This window comes from Tupaia chinensis, unplaced genomic scaffold (genome assembly GCF_000334495.1).
Source record: "Tupaia chinensis unplaced genomic scaffold, TupChi_1.0 Scaffold000527_1, whole genome shotgun sequence".
NCBI classification, from domain to species: Eukaryota; Metazoa; Chordata; class Mammalia; order Scandentia; family Tupaiidae; genus Tupaia; species Tupaia belangeri.
Window position 1 is genome coordinate 3414576 of NW_006160040.1, and position 13820 is coordinate 3428395.

Below are 13820 nucleotides of genomic sequence, written 5' to 3' on the forward strand. Positions count from 1 at the left end.
TAATTTTTTTTTTTTTTTTTTTTTTTTTTTTTTTTTGAGAGGTTTTTTGCTATAGGGCACATGCGCTCGCCAGACAGTCAGAGAGAGACAGACAGACAGAAAGTGAGAAATCACCCCCCAGGGGGGATGGCCACACCACAATCCCTTCTCCTCCTTTCTCCTCTCGGGATCTTAGGCACGCACACACACGCACCCGGCATGAGTTTTAAGCCACCGGGTCCAGGACGCGAACCAGAGTCAACTACGTGGGAGTCCAGAGACATGGCCACTACGCTAACTGCTGGTCCCAACAATTCTTGAATATATCAAAAAAGTATGGCCACACCATGGTGTGGTCATTAAGACAGCTGGATCCCAATGGCCAACCGTATGGTTCATGTCCCAGACCCAGTAGCATGGAAACATGCATGTCCATGTATCCCCAAGATCTCAAACAAAGGAAGAAATGGAAGAAAAGTGACTGTAGCATGGCCATTCTCCATGGAGGAGGTGCTTTCTCTCTCTCTCTCTCTCTCTTGCATAAGTGCCTTCTGGCAATTTTTTTTTTTTGGGGAGAGGTTTTGCTATAGGGCGCATGCGCTCACCAGACAGACAGAGAAAGACAGAGACAGAAAGCAAGAAATCACCCCCGAGGGGGGGTGGCCACGCCACAATCCCTTCTCCTCGATTCTCCTCTCGAGATCTTGGGCACGCACGCACACACACCCGGTGTGAGTTTAAGCCACCGGGTCCGGGACTCGAACCATGGTTGACTACATGGGAGTCCAGCGACATAGCCATTACGCTAACTGCTGGTCCCCTGGCAAATTTTTAAAAAAGTATCCTTAAGTTTGAAACTAGAACATTATTTGAACAGTTTCTGATTAAATCTGTATCACTAAACGCAGCTTTTAGATGAGCTGTTTTTGAATTCTGAAAACACAGGAAACCCCAACTCCCCACCAAAACAGTCCAAGTTCTTACTACATGTATTCTACGTTCCATCCAAATTGAAAACAGACTATCCAAGTTAGCCTTCCTTTCCAAAACACCCCAGCCTTCGGGAGCCATTTACCTTTCTCAGTTCCTAACTTGACAATACTGACTCAGTAAGGCAGAGGCTCTGTCCTACCTCCGTTCCCTGCACCCACAGAGTGCACCGTCTTAGTATTTGCTGCATGAATGAGTGGTGTAAGAACTGTGTATCATTCACTTGATATTTAGCACATGTTCTCTCTCTTTTTTTTTTTTTGATGTTTCAGTGTTCATGTTCTCATTTTTAATCCTATTTCCTCACATAGATGATAAGCATATTAAAGACAAAAGAAATCACTAACATGCCCCCGTGTTACTCCTATCTGCTAGAATATTCTCACGACAATAATTCAGTGTACTGTTAAAACTCAGAACACAATGAAGGAACGGAGTAAATGATCTCTAATTCTGTCAGCATTCTAAGATAATATTCAGCTATTAAAATGGGAGCTCACAGGCCAATTATGTAGGTAGAAAAAGAATCCCTTTTTTTTTTTTAAGTGAGAGAGGTTAAGACAAGAAAATTTTTGAAATGTGACAGAAAACAGTCATTTTCAAGGCTCAATTAATATAAATAAGCTAGATTTTTTTAAAAACTAATTTTAGAAACCAAGCAGTTATTTCTTTCACACTAATAACTCAAATATCTCTGATTCTTCTACTACATCTGAAAATCTCTTCCATTCTTTGAAAAGTTAAGAAATTCCTAAAAGTTGAACAACATAACAGAGATCTTAGACTTAATCCCACTATGAGGAAAATTAAAAATAGGACTCTTGGGGGTGGGAGGGAAGGGCTCAGGAAAAAACACACACACGACATTTAACAGACACAAGAAAGGAAAGTTACTGTGTACAGTACTATCTTTGACTTGCTTGACATACAGTACATTTATGCTTCGAAAACCCATGTTAAATATATGTTGTAAACATGTACAACGATTAAATGCAAAATGTTTTAAAAAGTACAACTCTCATCAGTGTTGTCGAAACTATTAAATATATTTCATCTTCCATCACAGTAAATATGATGGGTAAACTATAGTTCTGTGAAGTCTAATTTTAAGTTATATTACTAAATAAAGTGTTTAAAGAATCTTGAGTCAAATAAATGAGAACCCATCTATCAAAAGGGGAGCAAAGTCCAACGGGGAAACCTCCCGCTTACCCTGTGATTTTATGTCCATGGTCACATACGGAAAACTCCCAAGGACAGCCATAACCTCGTCGTATTTTTCATCTTCAAGGAAGTGCAGAAGACTGTGACGATCTGATTCTTTTAAACTCACCAAATCCTGGATAGTTTTAATTTTGTACTAAATTTTAAGGAAGAAAAAAGAAACCCTTAAGTCATAAAACTTCTCATAAACTTATTAGTATTTTGACTAAAACAAAATTCAACAACTTTTAGAAAAATGTTTCAGATTATATGTATTTCAAAGCAGAAAAAAAAACATGTAGCATTTCATGGCTTTTTCCTCTAAAGAAGTTTAAATTAAAAATGTCTCATTACAAAGTTAATACAGGCTTACTTTTAAAAATTAGAATGAAGTTAAAGAATAAAACAATAATAACTTTCATATAGAATCTTGACTAAAGCAAAAACCACTGTCAAGTGATATTCTGGATTTATTTTCAAACTTGCATATAGTTGCATCTTCAGTGCTTTATGTTTTTATTTTTTTAAATTTAGCTGTTCTTACAGTAATATCAACCTTGGCTAAATAGTTACTTAGAAAATGCGTCAACTTCCAGGTGTTTGGTGCTAATTATTTAATTTTATCTTCACAGATAGGGACTAGATCTTTGCTGCAAGTAGAATTCTTGCTTTTCGAGCACAAGATTTTTATTATACATTAGCACATAGCAGGTTTATAAAGGTAACACAATTACTTGAAAGGACAGAGAACACTAATAAAAATGTCTAATGCACATTTATTAATTTTAACTTAATAAAAAACTTTACCTTAACATACTATCCAATCTAATGTCTATCTTCTCACTTCATCAACTAAATTTAATGTTTAAAATCTAGAATAATACTTTCACTCAGTTTCATATTTCCTCAGGCTTTCATTTTTGTATGTTGCTACCTTTAAGTGACAAACTACTGAAAACTGGCTTTAAAATGGCAAATGATTACCTTTTTATGGTTTGAAACCCTTCTGAGATTGTCCTCTTCAATGTGAGGGAGCTGCAGAAGGGGAGACTTAAACTGCTGAAGGCCTTGAACCGCCATCTGAGAAAGCTTCATGCAGTTTTCTAGGGATGCCAAAGTTGGAGCACGAAACTCCCTTTCTTAGAAAGAACAGAAAAAAAGAAAAAACAGGGCTGGACTTTTTACATATTCAGGAGTACATGATTCACCACAAAAACAAATTCACACTAACATCCTTACCGACTCAAGTTTTGAGATCACAGTATTGATTTTCCTTTAAAAGTTAGTGAATACCTGGGCCAGCAGGTGGCGTGGTGGTTAAGGTGCTGGACTACCACATGGCAGACATGACTTGAGTCCCGGACTTGGTGGCTTGCTTTCTCACTTTCTCTCTCTCTGCCTCTGTGCCTCTCTGTCTCTCTCTCTCTCTCTCTCTGCCTCTGTGCCTCTCTCTCTCTCTCTCTCTCTCTCTCTCTCTCTCTCTCTCTGGTGAGCACATGTGCTCTATAACAAACTTTAAAATAATAATAATAAATTAAATTAATAGTATTTTAAGGTCACTTACTACTAAAAATACATAAACTTGCCAGAGTTTGCACAAGAGAGGACGTGCATGTGTGCATGTGAAAGCACTCTCCCAGTGATGACCCTGGTCATGCTGCAATCCTTTCCCTTCAACTCTCCATCATTTTAGGTTCTGGGTAAGCATACACACCAAACATGTTTCTCAAGTTGCCAGCACAAACACTTGAACTCTGGTTGGTCATGTGGAATCCAGCTTCGTTTGCACAGTGCTTCAACCACTATGCTACAAGGCCTATCCAACATTTATTTATTTAACAGAAAAACTCTATCATCCCCAATGCCATGCTGGCATCACCTGTAACTATAAACCACAACCACTATCTCCTTTTACAAGAGTCTCCCTTTCCATTACTGATCATGAATTCCCTCATTCTTTGCCTTTCACATAAAACAAAGTGCATGTAGATGACTTATCATTTTATTAGTTAAAGAATTATTTCAATCTCACTAATATTTTAATATACAAAATAACCTAACTCCAAAAATATTAGGAGGAAGGAAAAAAAAATCTTCTACCTTAGTAAAGCAAACAATAAAACAATGAGAAAAATAAAGGCTTAGCCCTCGTGGCAAGTGCTGCTAAGATGCTGTGCTCCATAGGCTGCGGCCACATCGAATGCCTCTGTTCAATTCCAGCCCAAACAAAAGGCTGGCACAGTGGCCTGCACCTTAATCCCAATGACTCAGGAGGCTGAGGCGAGAGGAGGATGAGCTTGAGGCTGGGCTAGGGCAATATAGCAAGACCCTGTCTAAAAAAGTAGTGCATGGTGGAGCATGCCAGCGGGGAAGTTGAGGCAGGAAACTCACAACACAATGAAACTTTGTCTTTTTTTTTTTTTTTTTTTTGGAGAGATTTTCACTGTAGGGTGCGTGTGCTCACCAGACAGACAGAGAGAGACATAGAGACAGAAAGCGAGAAATCACCCCCCAGGGGGGATGGTCACGCCGCAATCCCTTCTCCTCCATTCTCCTCTCGGGATCTTGGGCACGCACGCACACGCGCCCAGCGTGAGTTTTAAGCCACCGGGTCTGGGATGCAAACCGCGGCCAACTACATGGGAGTCCAGCGACATAGCCATTATGCTAACTGCTGGTTCTAATGACACTTTGTCTTAAAAAAAATTTTTTTTCAATTAAAAAAGACAGTGAGCTCTGGTAAAGACTTACAAAATATAGAAAAGAAATGAGAAAAACTGAGCAAAATTAAGAAATATGATTGAGCTAGTAGACAAAATTACAGAAAATATCCATAAGTTTTAAAACGATGAAGTATAATCTACATAGGTTTGCAAGAAAAAGTACAACATAATTACATTTCCTCCTCACCTTCACGGCTGCGGGCCATTATTATCAGTTGGCAGATTACATTAACCATTTCTTGAAGTAGGGCAGGGCATTTTTTCAGCATAAATTGCTGATCTGCAAAACAATCAAAAACCTGAAACAAATCATTCTTATTTTATAGTTAAAGTATCTTTTTCACCTATAGCCCAAGACTAATACTAAATTTAAGTTCTCCCACAAATATTTCACATGACCTCAGAATTTTATAAGCTGAATGAGAATTTCTCTACAGCATAACCATTAACCATATCAAAAGTGAGTCAGAAAACCTTCACTCAGATGAGATGTTTCGAAGGAAAAATTTTAACAGTCTGATGTTAGATTTAATATGTTCTCTCATTTTTTAATCATCTTAATCTTTCTTTTTAAAATTTTGCTCTAGGGTGGAGAGAGAGACAGAGAGAAGGAAAGGTAAGCATTTCCTATGGGGTATGGTCATATTGCAAACCCTTCTCCATTTCTCCTTCCTTTTGGGATTTTGGGCATGCACGGACATGTGGCCTCCATGTTTCTCAAGCGACCAGGTCCAAGACTCAAACCACAAGGTAAGTTATGTTAGATCTAGAAGCCTTAACCACCATGCCACCAGATGACTCATTTTAATTTTATATTTAGTTTTAATCTTATTATACTTGAGAACTTTTAAGAATTTTCTTTTTGGGTACTTAAGTTTCTGTAGGGATAAGTATGGGTGAGTCCAAAGACTAAGATTGTGAATAAATGTTAACCAAACAACAAAAATGAGGAGGAACACCTGGTCTGCCAGGTGTTGTGGTGAAGACAGCTGGATTCCACATGGCCAATAGCACAGTCCAAGTCCCGAACCCAGTGGCTTGAAAAACATGCTTGGTGCACACCCAAAATTCTGAGAGGAAAATGGAGAAGGGATTACAGTGTGGTCATCCCCCCCGGGAAGATATTTGTCACCTTCTGTCCCCCAACCTCCATGAGCACATGTGCCCCTACAGCCAAAAAAAAAGAAAAAAGAAAAAAAGAAGTAAGAGAAGGAAGAAGAGGGAGGCCACAGAAACAGACTCACATTTATGCTATACAGAATAACTATTAAGACTACCCACTGGATTTGGTACTTAAAAAATTTGTTCCTTGTTTCTTGCAGATTTGTAAAAATGGAGATAGTTATATATCTATTGAGAACATCAGCAACAGCATTACTAGTTAATATTTCAGAGCAACCTAAATGACAATACCTAAATAGTGCTCTTCTATGTATCACAAACCTCCTGTCCTATCACCAATTCCTGAGTGTCAAGTGCCGTTGTTTTCAGAGGCATCTGATTACATTACTGGCGTAAAGGAGGATTGTGTGTGAGGAGGGGTAAAATTTCATTAAAAAAGATTACTTATCTCCTAAGGAAAATAACTTTATTTTAAATCTACATTTGAAAACATGCAAAAGAAAAAGAGATGACACTCAAATTAATGACATCTCTGAAAACACCATAATCCCAATTCACTGCTTTTTTATTTAAACAGAACAGGTGGCTTTAAGTACTTATGAAGCTTTAAATAAAGCAGACATTATTGATAACTACTGCTGAAAGGGAGTTATGGACAGTGTGGCAGGAAGTGGTTAAGGTATTTGTTATGAAATATATTTTTCTCACTCCAAAAGCTCACAAAGTCCTTTTAAAAAAACAAAGTCATTAGAAATTTTGGATAATTGGCAATTAATTCAACATTTCTTATACAAAACATTTTCACCTTCTAATACTAAATTTGAACATTTGCAAAAAAGTCTTAGACCTTTAAACTATTGTGAAATATGTAGCATACAGATTTCTTTTTAAAAGATCCTTGAGTAATTATTTGAGTTAAAAAAAAAAAACACAACAAACAACGACGCACTACGAGAGCTAATTAATTAAATCTGTTGCTTTGGTCCCATTAAAACCCTGTAGATATCAAAATCATAAATACCTTCTTCGAGGGTCTCAGGAATTTTCATTCTAGCAAGATGAGACAGTAAAAGAACTCTGGCCTTCAGGCTATATGGGCAGGTAAGTGGAGGCTCATTCTTCTTTAAATTAATGCTGCCAATTTCTCTGATTAACTACAAAAAAAAATAATAATTATTCAAAACTATATCCTTAGGAAGTATCCACTTTAATATATAACTGTTCATCAAGGAATTTGGGAGGCTGACCTAACCTGTGGTATTAGAATATTATCCGTCGGTCTGCTTGTGGCATCCTTATTATACTGAGGATCAAATTCAGAAGCTCCAGCCAAAACCATGATGAGACCTAAAAAGCCAAAGACATGTGAAGAAAAATAAATCTGCTCATCTATTAATTTCCCCTCCTGAGATAAGCTATTATCTAATTCTAACGTAAGGCACCTTTTTAACCTATACAGTGCTAAAAATTGTTTGAACTGCACTACTGACAAGTATTTATTTTCTCATTAAGAAAAAAAAAAAAAAAAATCTTGGAACCAGCAGGTGGCATAATGGTTATATCACTGGACTCCCATGTAGTCCACTGCAATTTGAGTCCCGGACCAGGCAGCATAAAACTCACGTCAGGAGTGTGTGTGTATAGGCCCAAGACCCCAAGAGGAGTATGGAGGAGAAGGGAATATGGCATGGCCATCCCCATGAGGGGTAATTTCTCACTTTCTGCCTGTCTCTCTGTCTCTTTCTGACCCTCCTGAGAGCAAACATGCCCTACAGCAAAAAATCTCTTTAAAAAAAAAAAGAAATCTCTTTTTTTTAATGTGCAAAATACTACCTCCATTACAAGCTGATAGAAATACACGTCAAATTTAGGGCAGCAAGGTGGCTGGAGGCATTAAAATCACTAAAAACCAACTTCTGTTTCTAGCCTATGCATGTGTGCTACCAAAACATTGGACCCTGCAGTAAGTATCCTGTGTGTATGCATAACGTCACACGAGAAAAGGAGGCCTGTGCTTAAATAAGGTGGGGAATGACAGATTAAATGGGAGTTAGAGGTTTTTCTCACTGCATAACTTCTCCGAGCATTGAATAAACTAAGATACACTGTAATTTCCAGAAAATTTTATCATGGAACCCTGGACAGTTTTTCTGAAAACACATGATTAAAAATATTAATGATTTGTGGTCACATGTATTAAAAATTGTTCCTTAGCCTCTACAAGCTCTTTTAGGACCAACACCTTACAGCAGAAAATACAAGCAATGGACTTGCAGAAGACGGAATATAGAGGCTAAGAGCATACATTCTGAAATTTTACCACTATCTAGTTAAATGATCTAGGGCAACATTTGCCTCTCTGCATACCTCAGCTTCTTCACATAAGCCTGGCACACAGCAGAGGATATGTCTGAGCTATTACTATTACCACCTCTTAAATGCTTTCATGCATATGATTTTCCTTAAGTCAGTTAAAACAACCAAGGATATATAAAGAACTCCACAAGCTGAAGAATGCTTTTCTGATGGAAGTAATTGTATGAAGCTAAATACCACCCTCAGAACTGAGACAAATATTAAGGAAACTGAGGCAAATTATAAACATAAAATATTTTCATAAGGGAGTAAGTTTCTATATTAACATTTCATTTCATTAACATCCAGCAAAAGGAAGTATGAATAAGAAAAAGTAATAATTCACTTACTCCTCAGAAATAATCTATTCATGCACAATCATATGATCCTACCATGTCTCTTTCTTACTACTGGAAAAATTAGTAAAATTGGTAAATCCAAAATACAGAAAAGCCCATTTTGATTTTGGAGTAAAAATGTATTCTTCAGTAAGGTACAGTTTAAAATTTACATCTTTTTTTTTTTTAAAAAGGGATGGAAGGGTGTGTGTGATTTTTGCAAAGCAGCCATTCTGAAATGCAACACTATATATTGCAGGGAAAAACTTTACACAATTAGTTTTATGGAATCAAAGAAGATATTTATTGTAGGATGGTACTTCAGAAAATTTTAAATAAGACTCTGGGAATAAAATATTCTAGTACCTTCCACACATATGAGACCTCTATTTTACTACAACTAATACAGCAGAATGGAGTGGTTTAAGGCTTAGGAACCAATCTGCTTGGTTCAGTCTGGGATCCATCACTCACAGTATAACTACAGGCATGTTATTTAACTTTTCTATGCATTTCCTCATCTATAAAATGTACTTAAAACAAGCACTTACTCGAGGGGCATAGCAAAGATTAAATGAGCTAATATATGAATAGGCTCTAAGAGTACCTGGCGCACAACAAGTAATAGATGTTGGCAAGTATTATTATAAAATCCGCATATATGAAGTGTTGTCATAAAACTTCTGAGGATACGTATAACTGAGTATATGGGAATAATGGAAATACAGATGAAGGAATGTGATAAAAATGCTAGCATTTGGGACCAGCAGATGGCATAACGGTTACATCACTGGACTCCCACATAGTTGACTGTGGTTCGAGTCCCAGATCCAGCAGCTTAACTCTCATACCAGGTGTGTATGCATGCATGCCCAAAACCCCAAGAGGAAAATGGAGGAGAAAGGACTGAGGCATAGCCATCCTCCCAGGGGGTGATTTCTCACTTTCTCTCTCTCTCTCTCTCTCTATCTCTGTCTTTCTGGAGAGCACATGCACCCTATAGCAAAAATCTCTCTTAAAAAAAAGAAATGCTAGAATTTTCCTCTAGATTTTAGTTATAGGAACATACTAAAAACTGTAAAATGAAATGTCTTCAGTATGGAGTTAACCTCACTTAAATGACTCAGTAAGGTGAATTTAAGTTTACTTACGTTTCATATCCATATTTCTAGTTTTATAAACAAAGTATGTATAAATCTGTGTTGTGCGTATCAGAATCTGGTCTCCACTATAGCGTATTGAGCGATACCACCAAGAGCCCTAAAACACAAATAAAATTAAGAACTAAAACATGAAAATGATGATAAATGCTAAGTTTTCTGCAGATCATATTTATGATCAAATTTTCCAAATACTCATAAAACAATAAAAATATATGAACTTTAGGACAAATGCCTCTTTATTACATATTTCAAATTCTTTATTTAGTAACTATTTATATTGTCTGAAACTTGAACACTAACCTAAGTTATTACATAAATGATGAAAACACGCATGTTTGAGACCAGCAGATGGCATAATGGTTACTTTGCTGGACTCCCACATGGCCGACTGTGGTTAGAGTCCTGGATCCGGTGGCTTGAGACTCACACTGGGCACTTGTGCATGTGTGCCCAAAGTCCTGAGAGGAGAACGGAGAAGAGACTGCAGCATGGCCATCAACCCAGAAGGTGATTTCTCATTTTCTGTCTGTCTGTCTGGCAAACGCATGCACCCTGTGGCAAAAATCTCTTGAAATAAATAAAATTTAAGAGCACTTGTGTTTTAGGTGAACTTAAGACAAAATACAAAAAAAAAAACAAAAATGCACTACCATAAGCAACAAAAAAGTTCCTACATTAATAGCATACCTGCAATAAATATTTGATAATAAATGTGGGAACAATTTTACAGCTGACATACTTCCATTCACATTACTTAGTAAGATTTGATCATCACACAGTAATCTCATGAAGGAGGGAAACAGGTTAATTATCATGGGACTCAAGAACTCAAGGTGCAAGAACACAAGTCCAAAAAGTACTAAATAGTAAAAATCACAAACTAATTTTCTTTCTCTTCTTTCCTCTCCCCCTCCCTTTATTCCTATCTTTCTTTCTAGTTTTTTGTCATAGGGCATATGCACTCACCAGAGAGAGACAGGCAGGAAGAGATAGGAAAAGTGAGCAATCACCACCCCGCCAGGAGGAATAACCACAATCCCTTCTCTTCCATTCTCCTCTCGGGATTTTGGGTGTGCACACACATGCCTGGTAAGATTTTCATGCCACCAGGTTCAGGACTGGACAGAGCAGTCGGCCATGTAGGATCCAGTCACCTTAACTATACCACCACCAGCTGACTCCAAGTCATGAATTTTATACCACCACTTTTTTTGTTTGTTTTAAATGAGGCTTTTGCCATAGGGTGCATGCGCTCACCAGAGAGAGGGAAGTGAAAAATCACCCAAGAAGGGATGGCCATGCCACAGTCCCTTCTCTTCATTCTCCTCCTGGGATCTTGGGCATGCATGCGCAGACATGCCCCTGGTGTGATTTTTCAGGCCACCAAGTCCAGGACTTGAACCACGGTCAACCATGTGGAAATCCAGTGATGTAACCATCTGCTGGCCCCTACATCTCTGTACTATGGTACTATACAGCTACTTTTTAAAATGAGGTTCATCTACAATATATATTGTATCCTTTATTAAAATAAGTCACAAATGATACATACAATAAAATCAGTACAGCTTTTTAAAAAGTAAGTATAAAGTACATACAAATGCATAAAATAAGATTCAAAGAGAAAACACCAAACTTAGCCCTTCTCTGAGAGAAATGGGGTTGGGTGAGGTGGTATAGGAAGAAATTCATTTTAAACTCTAAACATTATCTGCATTACTTCCATTGCATATAATTTTTGAACTGGAACAAGACATACATTAACATGCTCAAGTGATGTCACCTTTAAAAGTATAGATGAAATTAAGACTCTTAAATTTATGGGTCATATTCTAATATAAACTCTTTTAGGGAGACTCCAAAATGTGTCAGTTCCATTTCCTAAAAATGTCAATAAGAGTGAGAACTTACCACAACAACTGGAAGGATAACCATGAATGCCAATCCATATACAAGTAAAACCTAGAATTAGAGGGGAAAAGAATTATGGCTATCCGTAATAACGATATCCATGAACACTTATTTTGAGGCTTGCAACAGGGGAGGTACTATTGAAAAGCATTTCTCATATACTATCTTTTAAAATCCTAATTCTCATCATTACTTCTCTTTTGTAGATAAAAAACCTGCAGTACATATTGTTTCACAGCTTGTCCTAGGTCACACAGCTAGTCAGTGAGAGGCCAGCATGTGAACCCAGACAGTTCAACTCTAGCACATATGCTCATATTCACTGTAATCAACTCCCTTTGAATCTGCTACTTACTGACATAGCATAGGTAACACAAACAGTTTTATAAAAGTATGTGTCTCATCCAGTCAGGTACTTATCAGGTGGACTGTGTGGATTTTGCTTTTATTGCTTCAAAGACGGTTCCTAGGCAATTATTTTCAAGCTGAAGTAGGGAATCACCTCCCCAGAACAAAGGTTAAGCTAACTCCTGGTATTTTAGTGCTACAGGACCTGACTGAAGTCTGACAGCGTACTGCCACCTGAAGTACCAAATCAAATACCTACAACTTCATTTAACATACGTTAAAACTTGTTTGCCCTGGGTAAATATGAAAGGAAGGAAAATCTAAATTATGAAATTCCTTAAGATTAACATAAATATAACAAAAACCAGTAGCTCCCTCCCCCCAAATCTAAAGGAAGGACCTAGTTTGAAATTACTTCCAGAAGAAAAGAAATCACCACGGACATAGGTGGGTTTTTTTGTTTGTTTGTTTTGAAGAGGTTTTTGCTATAGGGCGCGTGCGCTCGCCAGACAGAGAGAGAGAGAGAGACAGAAAGCGAGAAATCACCCTCCCAGGGGGGATGGTCACACCACAATCCCTTCTCCTCCATTCTCCTCTCGGGATCTTGGGCACGCACGCACACAGACGCGCCCGGCATTGAGTTCTAAGCCACCGGATCCAGAATGCGAACCGCAGTCGACCACGTGGGAATCCAGCGACAAAGCCATTACACTAACTGCTGGTTCCCACCATGGCCACAGGTTTTAAAACCACATTTTGAACACACTGTCCCAAATGAGCAGCCTAATGATGGGAACTGATTTTCTCTGTAGTTGTAAAGGCAGGTTTTCAAGATACACAATTAAATTTTAAAAAGCATAGCAGTATTTTCTTCATAGTAGCTCTCTTTATATTACACAGACGCACAGTATGTTATAAAAATTATGTCAAACACATCATGTCTTATTTAGATGAACTCACCAAAATTGAATTTTTCTGGTCAACAATCCAGGCTGGCAGAGCAATTCCAAAGCTTGTGGCTGAAACAGGAAAATATCATGGTTTCTGAAGAATCTCTATTTCCAGTTTCATTTATTTATATTCCAAAACCTTACCTTCCCTCAGTCCCCAAAACCCTTTAAGAAAGATAATCTTGGGGCTGGCAGATGGTGTGGTGGATAAAGGTGCCAGACTCCCACATGCCTGACTGTGGTTCAAGTCCCAGACCTGGCGGCTTGCTTTCTCACTTTCCCTCTCTCTCTCTCTCTCTCTCTCTCTGTCCCTCTTTGGTCAAATTAAAATACAATAAATAAATGAAGTTAAATAAAATAATTCTTAAAAAAAAAAAAGAGATACATCTTAAAAAAAAATTGAAAGATAATCTTATTATATGGGTTCCTATCACAAAAGTTAAGAGATACAGAAACTTCAAATTTTTCAAAAAAACCCTAAGCATATTAATTCCTCCCAAGAAAAACCTAAATTCTTTTTTATATGTCCTAAATCTCTACAAGCACAATGAACAAGAGAAAATATATAATCAGTAAAGAAAAAAAATTTTTTTACCAAACTTTTGTGAAGTACTAATTAGACATGATTAATGTATAATTACTCTTCTCTCCAAATCAATCTAATTTCTACTTTTCAAACTAATCTGTTGTTTTTTTTTTTTTTTGGAGAGGTTTTTGCTATAGGGCATGTGTGTTCGC

General features: G+C 37.4%; 1 protein-coding gene across 1 annotated transcript in view; it reads right to left on the reverse strand.

Annotated features, from left to right (window-relative positions):
• The window catches only part of SEC63 (SEC63 protein translocation regulator), an 81171-nt gene that overhangs the window by 24303 nt on the left and 43048 nt on the right, over positions 1-13820 (reverse strand). Inside the window, exons 6-13 of the mRNA XM_006156959.3 lie at positions 13093-13151; positions 11785-11835; positions 9862-9970; positions 7270-7364; positions 7039-7171; positions 5083-5175; positions 3157-3311; positions 2182-2329 (exon numbers count right to left, since the gene is read on the reverse strand). Coding sequence (XP_006157021.1) covers positions 2182-2329; positions 3157-3311; positions 5083-5175; positions 7039-7171; positions 7270-7364; positions 9862-9970; positions 11785-11835; positions 13093-13151 — 843 coding nt within the window. The remainder of the gene's footprint in view (positions 1-2181; positions 2330-3156; positions 3312-5082; positions 5176-7038; positions 7172-7269; positions 7365-9861; positions 9971-11784; positions 11836-13092; positions 13152-13820) is intronic.